This window comes from Nyctereutes procyonoides, unplaced genomic scaffold (genome assembly GCF_905146905.1).
Source record: "Nyctereutes procyonoides isolate TBG_1078 unplaced genomic scaffold, NYPRO_anot_genome, whole genome shotgun sequence".
Lineage (NCBI taxonomy): Eukaryota > Metazoa > Chordata > Mammalia > Carnivora > Canidae > Nyctereutes > Nyctereutes procyonoides.
Window position 1 is genome coordinate 1,168,205 of NW_026575125.1, and position 14,025 is coordinate 1,182,229.

General features: G+C 48.7%; 1 protein-coding gene across 2 annotated transcripts in view; it reads right to left on the reverse strand.

The window, feature by feature from the left end:
• Positions 1-14,025, reverse strand: part of DHRSX (dehydrogenase/reductase X-linked) — a 145,205-nt gene that overhangs the window by 22,393 nt on the left and 108,787 nt on the right. For both annotated transcript variants that reach the window (XM_055337754.1, XM_055337755.1), the window contains 2 exons: positions 12,843-12,944; positions 2,739-2,946 (listed from right to left, as the gene is read on the reverse strand). In XM_055337754.1, coding sequence (XP_055193729.1) covers positions 2,739-2,946; positions 12,843-12,944 — 310 coding nt within the window. The remainder of the gene's footprint in view (positions 1-2,738; positions 2,947-12,842; positions 12,945-14,025) is intronic.

Sequence of the window (14,025 nt, forward strand, 5' to 3'; positions counted from 1 at the left end):
CTATCCACTTCTTCATGAGTCCGTTGCACTGATTTACAATTTTCAAGAGAGTCCGCCCCTCTTCTCTGTTCCAGCAAAGCAGTGTTGGCAACGATCAGTAACTGGCCAGCTTGTGTCTACACCAGGGGGAAAGCGAGGATCGAGTTTCTTCACATGGGAAAGCAGAGGGTTTGAAGCCCAAGGGGTTGTCGAATTTTAACATGCAGCCGCCTCACCAGCACGGCCATCCACACCCGCCACCCCCCGCGTGCTGGCTTCACCTGCTTCCTCTCTGCACAGGCTCATCCTGCAGCACCTGGGCAGCCCCGTCTCCATGCCCGTCCTCAGAGACCACCTGCTCCCCCAGAGAACCTCGGATCCACTTTCTCCCTCCTGCCCCCAGGGGAAATCCCAGGGAGGGTAGTCCCTGCCCCCAGGGCACAAGCAGAGACCCCACCCACCCAGGAGCCAGGCTGGCTAACGGATGGCTGAGAACTCCCTGGAAGACCTAGGATGGGGCGCTGCTATGCATAAACACATGCTGGAAACTACCCCCAGGGCCGCACGGCTGGGCCACCCAATCCCTCGGGGTGTCGAGAGCATCCAGCCCGCACACATCCTGGACCAGGCGTCTGGGTCCTCACAGGCAGGGCGTTTCCTCCGCACACAGTTACAGCTGCCCACACAAACGCAAGCTCGCACCCCAATCACACTCGGGGACTCCTTTCTCCTTAAGGAGCAGAGAGCGCGAAACACAGATGGGAACGCGGCGCCTCCTGGGCCACCAGCAGTCACCCAGGCGCGGCACACCGAGCTAGGGGGTTGGCCCCCGGCAGTTGCAAAGGAGAAGATGTCATTGCTTCAGACGCCTGGATCCACGCCCAACTTGTGTCTTTCTACCAAAAATAAAAATAAAAATGATAACACCGCACAGCTAAGCAGCAGGAGCATAAGATGCACGTGGTTTGATGATGATGCACGTGGTCTGACGATGATGCACGTTAAGTGCAATTAGCAATTAGTATGATGACGATTTTGGGATTCGTGCCACTGGCGAATCGTTTCCTTGTCCCCCCAACACTAACGGAATGTCACATTAGGTGGCGATAGTGATTATCACATTGTAATGTGACAACATATATAAGGTCGATTATGTAAGAATTATAACATGATAACATCGCGAGACACATAATGTCACAATGATAATCGTAACAGGATAACGTGACACATATAACGTCACATTGTATGATGATTATAACAGGATAACGTCATGACACATATAACGTCACATTGTATAACTGTAACAGTGTAACGTTACACTGCAGTGTTATAATAATACAGTTAATTATACAATTATATTATAATTATGATATATGATTATACAACACTACAATGTTGTGACACGTTAGTCACATTGTATGATTATTATAACAGGATAACGTCGTGACACCTATAACAATTGTGACGATGAAACAATATAACATGTATAATGTCCCATGACATAGCAATTACGACATGACATGATAGATATCATGTAATTTCAATTACATTGTAACTTTTTAATGTGTAAGTTACAATGGCAACAGTATAATGTCATATATATTATATAACAATCATACTCTTTAAAACATGTGTGACAGGGATCCCTGGGTGGCGCAGCGGTTTGGCACCTGCCTTTGGCCCGGGGCGCGATCCTGGAGACCTGGGATCGAATCCCACGTCGGGCTCCCGGTGCATGGAGCCTGCTTCTCCCTCTGCCTATGTCTCTGCCTCTCTTTCTCTCTCTGTGACTATCATAAATAAATAAAAATTAAAAAAAAATTTTAAAACATGTGTGACAGTATATAACACTTATAATTACATTTTAACGTATAATGTTACATAATAATCATATTTGTGACACTGTAATGCCATACATATGATATATAACAATTATACTTAAATTATATATATATTATATAATGTGATTATAATCATGCTACAATGTATAATTATGCTGTCATAATTAGGGTTATAATATTGAGGTACAAATGTAATTTTTGAGTATATAGCAATTGTACCTCGATAAAAAAAATTAGAATTTAAAAAAACGCTGAAAACAAGACATGCATTGTGGGGTGCAGTAAGAGAACACCACAGAATGTTCGCAGGGAGGTTTTTAGTGATTCTGACAATGGAGCGGAGTCCAAATTGGTGGTTTTGTTCTGTTGTGCGTACTTATTTCCTGGGATGGAATATCGACTCTATGCGTGATTGTCTAGTGACATTAGGAGGATTTTTTTTTTAAGATTTTATTTATTTACTCATGAGAGACCCAGAGAGAGAGGCAGAGACACAGGCAGAGGGAGAAGCAGGCTCCCTGCGGGCAGCCCGACGTGGGACTCGATCCCAGGACCCCAGGGTCACGACCTGAGCTGAAGGCAGATGCTCAACTGCTGAGCCACCCAGGTGCCCCAGGAAGATTTTCTTTTTTTCATACGCTTTGGTTTCATCAGGCATAAAATGAAGACGGGAGTATTTAGGTGAGGGCATCTGTGTGCCGTAGTCATGGGCTGGTCCCCATGAGGCGCTTCAGAGCAAAACGGTGGATAATTGGCAGCTAGTGGTCATGCTTATGGTAAGACAGGTGTCTGACCGACCTGGTCGGAGGGGAGCACCGGTTCCCGTGACGCTGCACACCATGGCCCGCGCCCCCTCGCGCCCCCCGGGCGAGGCCCACCGCAAGCCCGAGCCCCGCGCGGCTTCCTGCGAGCACGCACCTGCCCTGGAGGTCATCCATGTCCAGCTCGCCGATGTAATGTGTGGCCGACGACACGGTGACCACCCTGGCGCAGCGGCCGGGAGCTCCCGACTCCTTCAGCGTGTCCAGCAGGAGGTTGGTGAGCAGGAAGTGGCCCAGGTAGTTCAGCCCGAAGTGCTCCTCGAAGCCGTCCTCGGTCGTCCTCTCAGGGACCATCATCACCCCGGCTGCAAGGAAGGGGATTGCAGGGACATGGGGGAGCCGGTCCGCACACAGGCTCGGTGCGGGGGGGCGGGACACATGGTCCTCACGGGGAGCCCAGGGTTCCCCGCCCGCACCCCGCGCCAGCCCCGGGACGTTGATTCTTCCCGACACGACACAACAGCCGTCCGCACAAACGGTCGCTTGTTGGAGGAGCTCCCTGCACACATAGGGGCGCTCACGCTCGACCCCCAGGCTGCCCCCTGCAAAGTACTGACCCAACTATTCACACGGTCGCCCCCGCCCCAGACCCCAGGCCAGCCCTGCTGGCTGTTACCTCACCAACATATTCATAAAAGCATGTTGCCTGTGCCCCCGTATGCATCCTCCCCCAGGCTCACTACCTCCCCACGCCCATCAGGGCAAAGCCCAGCTGACTGCCCGTCACTGCGTCTTTTTATTGTTTTTCTTTTGTTTTTTTTGCTTTTAGATTTTATTTTTTCCCCTTTTTTTTAAAGAAATTCCATTTGCCAACATACAGTCTAACACCCAGTGCGCATCCCCTCAAGTGCCCTCCTCAGTGCCCATCACCCAGTCACCTCATCGCCCCCCCGCCCACGTCCCGTCCTTACATGGACACCACCTCCCGGACACGCAGCAAACACGCCCGGTCCGTACGAGTCTGTGTCCTGGAGCAGCCCAGCTTGCTTCAGCGTCCATCTGTCGGACGGCACGTATGTACCTGTATGTGTATCTCACATGGTGCAATCCTGTGTGTACTTGTGCATTTATTGCAGGTATGTTTGCATATGTACACGTGCATATGTGCTTACAGGCACATGCATCCATGTGCACGTGCAGCTGCACACAAACGTGTAAACGTATACACGTAGATGTTTCCAGGCACATCTGCATATGCCTAGTCATGTATTTATGTGTCTCTTTATGTGTGTATTTACACATGTTAATGTGCTTGTAACTGTGTCGGCAAAGGTGTTTGAATATCCTTCTGCGTTTGCATTTCACGTTTTTGCAAACATATTTGTGGATAATGCATGCATTCCCACGTTTATTTGCGCATGTTTGGAATTTCCAAACGAGTCCATATACGTGCCTGCTTTGCACGCACACGGGCATATCTATTTGTGTGCACATTTGCATGTGCTTGTATTTCATGTCTACGCGCTTCTCTAGGTAGATGTGTTTGCACCCGTGTACGTGTTTGTGTTCATGCATCTTTCACGTGGACACATGGATGTATTTGCATATGTACACGTGTGTTAGGTGTGCATGCAGATGCATCTCCACATGCAATCATCAATGCTTCTGCATACGTGTAGAGTTTTCTGCTGGATTGCGAGGCCCCTCCCTGCACACACAGGCCACACGGCACGCCGCCGCACACTAGCGGGCGGCCATGCAGGAATGCAAGATGCACTCTGTGCATTCACACCCCTACATGTCCAGCCCTCATGCAGGCTTGTCACTTGTGAGGTGCTCAGGGCAAAGGAAATGTCTGATCTGGGCTGTGGGGATCACGGCAGGAGTATGGAGTCTGGGGTGCAGCAAGGTAGGTAAGTCACTTTAAAGAGGTGGAAATGAGAGCCCGTGGCCTGCATCCCACACACACGCCTTCTGCGATGCTAAGTGCTTTCCGCCACCTCCCGGAAGGCCCAGCCGTCTGAAAACCCATCCAGAGGATTGAAAATGGATCCCCTGAGCTTAGCTCTCGCAGACCCGCAGGGATGAGATCTACATACACGCGCAAACGAAGCCCCATGGGGTCTTAGAATACATTCAGTGAAAGGTGTATTTAAGAATAAATACACAGGTCCTCAAGTCAGCTAAGAACGCATTCCCGAAGGGCACCTGGCACCCGAGCCTTCAAGCGGGTGTGAAGTCTGGCATTTTGAGAACAGGTAAGCGCCTCCCTGCTGATGCCATTTCCTTGATTATCATATTGTGCGTGATGAAGCCAGATAAGGGGAGCTGTGTCCGTGCCTAGGGGACTGCAGATGCCTCGCTGGGGGAGCCTGGCTCACCTCGAACTCCCGGCTTCTGCGAGGCTGGTTGGGACAGGACCCGAGCTCTAAGCAGCTGCAAACGAGCCTGCATACATTTCTGACTCCTGCTTGGTGGGGAGACGGAGTCTGTGTCCCATCATCCCTCGGATCTTGGCCGCCTCGTGCAGCTTTCTGTGCTGAGTACAAGGTAGGAGTGATGGCAATTCTGGACCATTTCCAAGGCTTGGTCAGGAAAGACCCTGCGGGCCCTACCTGGCTGTGAACGCTGCTTCTGGGGAGAACCAGCTTCACTGAAGAAGACTGGCTGGTGCCCCCGAGGCTGCCACATTGGAGAGAAGTCATGGCAGTCATCTGGTCAACCGTCATCGTTGAGCCGGAGCGCTGGGCAGCGCCAACCCCCCAGCACTGAAGCAAGCCATCTGGACACCCAGCCCCAGGTGAGCCGTCAGGTAAATCGAAGCTCGAGGGACACCCAGAGCTAGAGCCGCCCAGATTCCTCTGCCCCCCAAATTGCAAGCAATAGAAATGTTCATTTTTGAGTCATTCGGATTGGGGGTGATTTATAACACAGCGGTCGCTACTAGAATATCCGTGCATGCCTAAATTATCAACTGCTGCGATACCGGCGCATGCCTGTTATTAATTCCTGCACATTCGTGCATGACGAAATTATCAATTCCTAGAACATTGCTTCATGGGTAAATGACCAATGTGGGGAATATCAGTGAATGCATAAATGACCAGTTCCGGAATATCACGGAGTGACATGATCAATTCCTGGAAGACCAGGGTATGCCCATTATCGATTGCCGGTATATCCGTGCATGCCTAAATTAGGGCTTTCTGCAGTATTACTGCACACCTAAATTATCAATTGCTGGCATATCACTGCATGCATAAATGATCAGTTCCTGGAATATCAGTGCATGACTAAATCATCAATTCATGGAATATCCCTGCATGTATAAGTTATTAATTCCTGGAATATCAGTGCATGCCCATTATCGATTCCTGGAATATGTCTGCATGCATGCATTACCAATTCCATATTGGAGAGCCCCATCTCGTGGGACAAAGGTTTGTCACCAAACTCAGCCTTCCAAGTATCCAAATTCATTGGAAAACCCCACATAATGGAATAGGGGCGTCTGTGGGGGTTATGGGGCTCACTAAGGATTATTCTGAATTTTGGGGTGCTAACCTGCAGTGAAGTCCCAGGGCTTCCATCTGGTTAGTTAAAGACAATCTGTCATAAAATAAATAACTATTGTGGGTTATTCTCTTCCTCATGATGGCCTTCGAGTACCTGCAAGATGGTAGCAGAGAAAATAGCTAGGGGACTCTGCTCTGCTGACCCTTGGGGCGGCTGCACGGACCTTGGGTTTCACCCCCCCCGGGCTGAACTGCTGGATTCATTAGTGCTACTTGTTTCGGGGACATCAACGGTCCAATGAACGCACACAGGAGCTGAAGGACAACCGGAGCCTAATGGCCCGAAGGCTTACCATATCCGACTCATTCTGTTTCTATCATGGATTATCTATGATAATGTCCCCGACAAGTAAGCGTGGGGTAACTGTCGAGCTCGAGGGGAAATGCCAGCATGAATCCTCGTCTGACACAAGTTTCTGGTGACAGATCATAGCCCAAACTCACTGATCCACACTCTTAAGAATTTGACAATAACGAGTTCAAGGTTACTCCAGAAATCATAAACCGGTTTTGGAGCAAATTCTTGGCGTTCTAGCAGCATCATCGGGGAAAAGGGTGCTTTTAAAGAGTGGCGAGAACATCACTGCCGTGCCTACAGTTGGTCACCTCCTGGAGTGTCCAATCCATTCCCGGGCTCGTGGAAGCGAGGTGGGGGTTCTCGGCACCATGGAGGCCATAGCCAAAGCCATCTGGGATCCCCTGCACACACGTAATCCACGATTATGTCGCATACTGAGACATTCCACGTTCATCTCTAATTCTAAGGCAAAATGTCCCGGACACCTGCCTGTGCAGAACATCATTGATCTCAGACGATAATGGAACGTCTCCTCCGTGCTGAAGGAGGAATTTTAACTGTGCATCCAGGGAGGTGCATTTGTGTTTTTGAGATGTTGCTGTCACATGAGCGCTTCGGAGGGCTGTCCCTTGAGAGTGAGCATTGCTGAGACCTTGGTATCTCCCTTTGCCAACTGGAAAGCGGGAAAAGGAGCAATAAAAATATCTGCTCTTTGAGCCATGCGTGTGATTGGTGAGTGGACCTGCATGCGGAACCACGTGCTGTTCTTTACGAAGCAAAACAAGGAAACAGAAGACATACGTCCTAAGTGCGGCAGAGGAGAGAGTGTCGTGTGCCTTGCAGAAAACAAGAAAGGCAGAAAGAAGAGAGGGAAGAAAGCACTTTCTGTCTGGTGGCATGTGGGCCAGATGAAGGCTTCCTCACTCCAGAATGCGAGGAACATTTCAGAAATGCCACCACCACTCTGGGGGATGACTGCTACCCCTACCTTCAGAGCTACTGTCCCTGTCCAAGCTTTGGATTCTGTGGACATATGCATTAGTGGCATCACAGAAAGCAAAACCAAAGATGCCTGGAAGCCAGCAACCGTGGTAGTCAGGAGAGGGATATGCAAATGTGGGGGATGGAGGAGTAGAACATTCTGGAAGGGAGCGATGAGCGTTCTGATTCTGCCCATAAAACATGAACAGGGAAGGAGTTGTGCATGTGCCTTGCAAAAGGACACTGGGAAAAATCTATCTATAGGTTGATGAACATCTGTCGTTCCAGGCAACATGGGTGGCAATGAACCCACAGGTGCATGGGGACTGGGGCGCAGGGGTAGTGAATGCACAGTCACATGTGAGCCAGTGAAAATGTCGAAATCGAAGGCACAAATATGCGTATCCAAAGTAATTCTTCAATGTGAACACAATGGGGAACACATCATGTGGATGGATCCCCATGGCTTGCCCAGGCTCCGTATTCCCATTTCCATTGTGGAATAACTTTCTCCATGTTACCATAAAAGGCAAACATATCTCCCACCCCATACGCCGTGACGATGGCAAGGATCCAATCATTTACTGAGATGTTTCCATACTGAGCAACGGATCTCGATGGAAAGTACCATCCACTTGGATCCGCCATCTGCACCATCGAGGACACCTGAGGCCAGGTGGTTTTCAGAAGAGCTTCTGGGGAACATGCTTCCGGGGCATCTGGATAATTGGAAAACCAATGTTTACTCAGCGTACTTCCTGGAAGCTCACAAAGGGCAAGTGGAAAAAACAAAGGTGTTCAGGAGATGCAATGCACATTCACAGCCTCCAGCCTACTCTTCTGGCAGTTCTGGGATATAATAAATCATGTCAAACAGCCCTGCAAACACCCACCACCAGAGGAACATCCAAGTGCCTTCTGTTCTAGGGAAACCCATCACACGGCAGAAAACAGGGAGCGACACATTGGAAAACAAACAGAAGGCATCGATGAGAAGTGGTCTACACACATTCAGATCCAATAATCCATTGACGCACACACACGCAGTGCTGATTCACCACCTTCCGTGTTCCTGGAAGGGAGACCAGATGATGGCAGAGCCTGTTTTGTAGAGGAAACACCAAGTGCATAAATAGGAAAACGGCTCAGGCATCTGTCTGCCAAGAAGCAGGTACCATTACTCCTCACTCAACTGTAGTCTTCTGTGGATGCAAACTCCATCAGGATGTACCTGGCCAGGTGAGAATCGTTTACTTCTCAGGGTTATTCTATTTCTCAAGGGTTACCACTGCCATATTTATTTTTAGGAATTCTTGATGTCGGGCAATTCATCCATGAGAGGTACGGGAAGAAGTCCTACAAGGATAAAACATCAATTCTGGGCAGTGATTTCAAACCTAATCAGGTGTGGGGATGGGAGACGGGATAAGTATAATTTTTATGTGAATATGCTATAAATACTGAGCCGGCCCTGTAGGAGATATACTATTGATTCTTCGTGTGTTGGATAAATGCTCAGCTTGGATCCTGAGCTTCCAGAAAGAGGCAGTCTGGTTCTATTTTCATCACACTAGCAAATGCAAACACTATTCCTCCTCTGAAGTGCTTAACATTTGCAACATCTTGATAGCTCTTATCTTTAAGAATTAAATAAAAGAGGGAGAGAGAGAGAGAGACAGAGAGAGGACAAAAGCGCAAATTCTAGCTTCCCTTGGCCCCCGGGAGTCCTCTTTGTGGAGCACAGTCAGGTCCGTTCTCCAGGAGACAGGACGCATGTGGCTGCTAAACAGAAGTGGGTCCCGTTAACCCACATCCTTTCAACCAGTCACCTTGGCAGGAGAAGATGATATCATAGAGGAGGATCCTGGGCAAATAGTTCTGGGAAATTCTGCAGACCCTCCTGGACATGGACCATACCATTCCTTCTCTGTGAAGTCCCGTGGTTGAAAGACCTGTTTGCATCTGTTGACTCCTCCCAAATATCTCCAAAAGAATATTGAGTCAGAATTCCCAACACACAGAGCAAGAATGAATGCTCACACACAAACCAAGGTGAGAGACACAGGAGACATGCTTTTGCTTCCCATAAATCAAGGTAAGTCTGAGCACACTGCACTGGTGATGAATCCATCGCAATATTGACTGGCACCATCCTGGCCACCCTGCTGGCCCCAGGGCCATTTGTCCCTGTGGCCCTACTCCCATCCTGGGTTCCATGGGACGCCTACTTCAGAAGCCCAGGGATTTCCAGACAGATCATGTTTGGGATGCAGACTCTTCTATTATTTATACGTGACCGTATTGTCATATCGCAGGAGGCACTTCTAGGATAAGCCATGTCCCAGAATAATTGCCTGTTGAGTGTCTGTCTCCTTTGCTAGAGAATGATTTCTAGGAGGTCAACGGTGCTTGTTTATCACCTTAATGTTCCTGCCTGTGAAATACCGAGCTCTCCTAAGGTGGGTGTGGTGGGTTGAATGATGACCCCCCCACCCCGCCTGCCAAAGACATCCACATCCTGAATCCCCTTATGGGAGACAGAATAATGTCCCCAGAAACATCCACATCCTGGTCCCCATATGGGAGACAGAATAATGTCCCCCAATTGTCTTCATCCCGGTTCCCACACAGTGGACAGAATAATGTCCCCACTAATGTCCATGTGTCGATCCCCATGTGGGAGAAAGAATACGGGGTAGATGGCACCCCCAAACACGTCCACATGCCAAACCCAGTGTGGTAGACAAAATAGCATCCCCAAAGATGTCCACATCCTGATCTCTAGAGCCTGTTAATGTGTGTCCTTAGATGAATAAAGGGACTTTGCAGATGGGGATTGGGTGTGGGCCCCTGTGATGGGGATGGTCCTGGATTACCTTAGTGGTCCAAGGTCACCACAAGTGTCCTCACAAGAGGGAAACGGAGGCTCAGAGTCAGAGAAGGTGATGCGCAGACAGAAGCAAACATCATAGAGAGACAGGGGGAACTGCAGATGCTACCCCACTGGCTTCGAAGATGGAATCGGGAAGTGGCCACGAGCCAAGGAATGCCAACAGCCTCTAGGAGCTGGAAAAGGCAAGGCAAGTCAAGTCAAGAGAAATCAAGGAAATTTCAAGGAAAATCAAGAGATTGTGTCTTAGGGCCAGTGCCACCTTTCACCTCAGGGTGAAATCCCTGAGCATGTTGTGTCTCCATGTGTCTGTGACATGGAGCAGCAAACACAGGTCCCAAGCACAGAGGAAGGTGTGTGTGTGTGTGTGTGTGTGTGTGTGTGTGTAGGACAAAGTCTGGGCTGAAGTGATGACAACACGTGGATGGGATTCCCCGAAGAGGAAAAATGGACACGGCATGCAGAGGGTCCAGCCTCCCCACACCCACATTCCAGCTGTGTCCCTGGAGATGTTAGATAAGCCAGACGTGCTTGGTTTACGATCTGCAGAAAAGAACAACAAGGGGCTGTGGTAGGACCACCAGGATCACCTTGAAAGTGAAGGGCAGAGAGTGAATTATGGAGCATCTACCGATGATATAACAGAGTCTTGTTGTGTATCTGTCTGTAAAGTCTCAAATTCCTGTTGAGCGCAAGACACAGCTTTCGTCCTGCTGTTGCCAACTTTCTCCATAATGAAGTGCTCCGGTCGCTAACTACCGAGGGTGTTATGTAGACTGAGGACATAAGACGTATACTTGGACTGGATGCCCACAGTCCTGCCAGCTCGTGTCTACACTGGGTGATTCATATTATTATAATTCTCAACATTTATAATACTGATAAAGACCCTGACAGAAGAAGCCCCCACCGGCGCCAATATGGAGAAATCCCAAATAACCGATTCCTGCAAATAAATTTAAGGTACACCCATTTCGGGAAACCTTGAAAAACATCTAGAAATGTCCGTGAAGAAAGTAAAATTAAAATCATTCTGAGCCTTTCAGTGAGTAGCCCCAGTACTAATAACATGCACGCAGTGTTTGCTCCCAGGCTAAGTAAGCGGAAGTGGTGTTAGTTGCGACTTTGTCCAGCACTCGCACATCACAGCTATATGTGCACATATCCTCACACATAAATAAATAAGTGGGGTCGGACCCTCTAGGTTGTATACGCTGCGTCTTTCCCTTCACTGAGAATTTCCAATCAAACAGATGCATTGGGCAGAAGCATGAATATCCGCACCCACTTCCTGCCCACCAACCCCATTAATGGACTAATGCGGAACAGCCGTAGGATACAGACTTAGATTCACTCCTCCCCGCAGAAGATGTCCACATTGTTATTCCTGTGATTTCTCACTGTGGTTCCTCCCGTGGCAAAAGGACTTTGGAGAAGAGAGTCAACTAAGTCTCTTTAGTTGGGGAAATTTGCCTGGATCATCCAAGTGGGCTCGGTGGAATCACAGGGGTCCCATGGTAATGTTTTCCCTGCCATCCAACAGATGAACGATTTAGCAAATGTTTTATGTGTTTTGGAAAGAAGCTGTAGCGTCTGATTGTGGCTATTCCTTTCACTGTACTAATAACGCCATGTATCTCCTCTACGTACAACCAGGTGGTCTCTGAGATGGAAAGTGATGCCTGACATTTTGCCTTATTTCCGGTAGTTTGGGTGTTCTATGTGGATTCCATTGGGACATGTTAATGGTGCTGTCTCCTCCCTGTGGAGGGTTTGGGTGAACTTCTATGACATCTTTTTCGTGTAGCAGGGGAAGAGAGGAATGTCTCAGGTACGAAGGTGAAAAACCAAACTTGTCTCTGTTGCTCTTAAGAGCTGGATATGGGGGGAATCCCCGGGTGGCTCAGCGGTTTAGCACCTACCTTCGGCCCAGGGCGTGATTCTGGAGACCCGGGACTGAATCCTACATTGGGCTCCCTGCATGGAGCCTGCTTCTTCCTCTGCCTGGGTCTCTGCTTCTCTCTCTGTATATATCTCTTATGAATAAATACATAAAATATTTTTTAAAAAAGAGCTGGATATGGCTGAAAGACGAGGTCAGGGTCAAGGCTGGTTTGTGTTGAAGATGGACAGGTGGGCAGATTGAAGGCAGAAGTCAAGAGACACTGGGGGATGCAGCCTGCTGATGACGCCCATGGGGACATGGTGAGGATTTAATAAGGTCACATTTGTGAAAATGCCCAAGCCTTACACACTCATAACACAACTTCCTCCTTAGCCCACTTGGGCCAGTGAAAATATCAACTCCACACAACACGTATCAGGCTTACCGTCGTCTCAAACTGATTACACCAATGACAGAAGCCGAATGCATCAATGAAGCAAAGCCGTGGGGACCACAGCACATGCACTCATGAGCTTCCATGGAAATCCTGCTTTCCCCAAGGACGCCTCTCACGGGACAGCCAGCGTGCATGTGTGTATCAGAGTTAATGTCTGGATTTCCCCAGGACTCACCATTATTGACCAGGACGTGGAGAGGGATTTTCTTCTTCTTGAACTTCTGGACGAACTGCCGGATGGACCTCAGAGACGCCAGGTCGCAATACAAAAACTCCACTGCAAAAGGACAGAAACACCGACTCGTGATTATGGCTCAGATCATGATCTCAAGCCCCATGAAGGTCTCCACACTCGGCAAGGAGACTGAGATTCTCTCTCTCTCCATCTCCTTCTGCCACTCCCCCTGCACTCTCTCTCTCTCTCAAATAAAACAATAAATCTAAAAAAAAAATTCACAACACAGGAGAGTCAGCCACAAGCACTAGGTCGGGAGGGTACATATTTTTGGAACATACACACTTGCTTTCACTTGGAAGGGACATTTTAAGATAATCTACAGTCCCCAGCTTCTCAGTGTGAAGTATGAAGCCTATGTGTGCCACGTAACATGGCCAGTGAGGATGAGGAAGCACCATTTTCGATACTTTCTGTAAAGAAATATAGTAGGAGTGGGGGGCGGACATGCTTCTGAATCAAAGCCCTTCTGACTGAGATCTACAGACGGGTGCCACCCTGCAAATGGTTTGTTACCAGTCTGCTGTAAGACAAAGGCCAATGTTGAGGACAGTGGTTAGAATATTTAAAGAAAACGAAAATCAATAGTCATTTTATGCTTGCTGAATTCAATGATTTAAAAAAAAAGGCAAAATCGGAGGCCTCACTTTTGCATATTTTTGAATTCTAATTTTCTAGTGATTCGTGTCTGACCCATCTACATCAGTATCAGTCTGTGACATGTTTGGGAAGAGGGAGTCTTGCCACAGATGGCTTGGAAGCGCTGGTCTAGAACACCGTGCCATCTGGATATGCATTCCTGAGGCACCATCCGAATTTCCCCCTAATGTATATTCACAAGGAGAAGATTGATTGATTGATTGATTGATTGATTTTTTAAAGAGGGAAAACCTACACTACTTCTGCTAACCGGAACCCATGGTAACAGGGTTGGTAGACAGACACGGTCAGCTTCCAGAGCCAGACCACTGGTAGTGCATCTCTGTCACGTCAGGAGACACTTGTTCTTCCCTCTCTGGAGAAAAGGGTTCCCAGCTCGCCAGAAACATGAGAGCCACCATTCCACCTTGGGATCGTTGCCTTCTGAGGCACCTGAAGGGCTTGGCTACACCTGCTTTTCTAC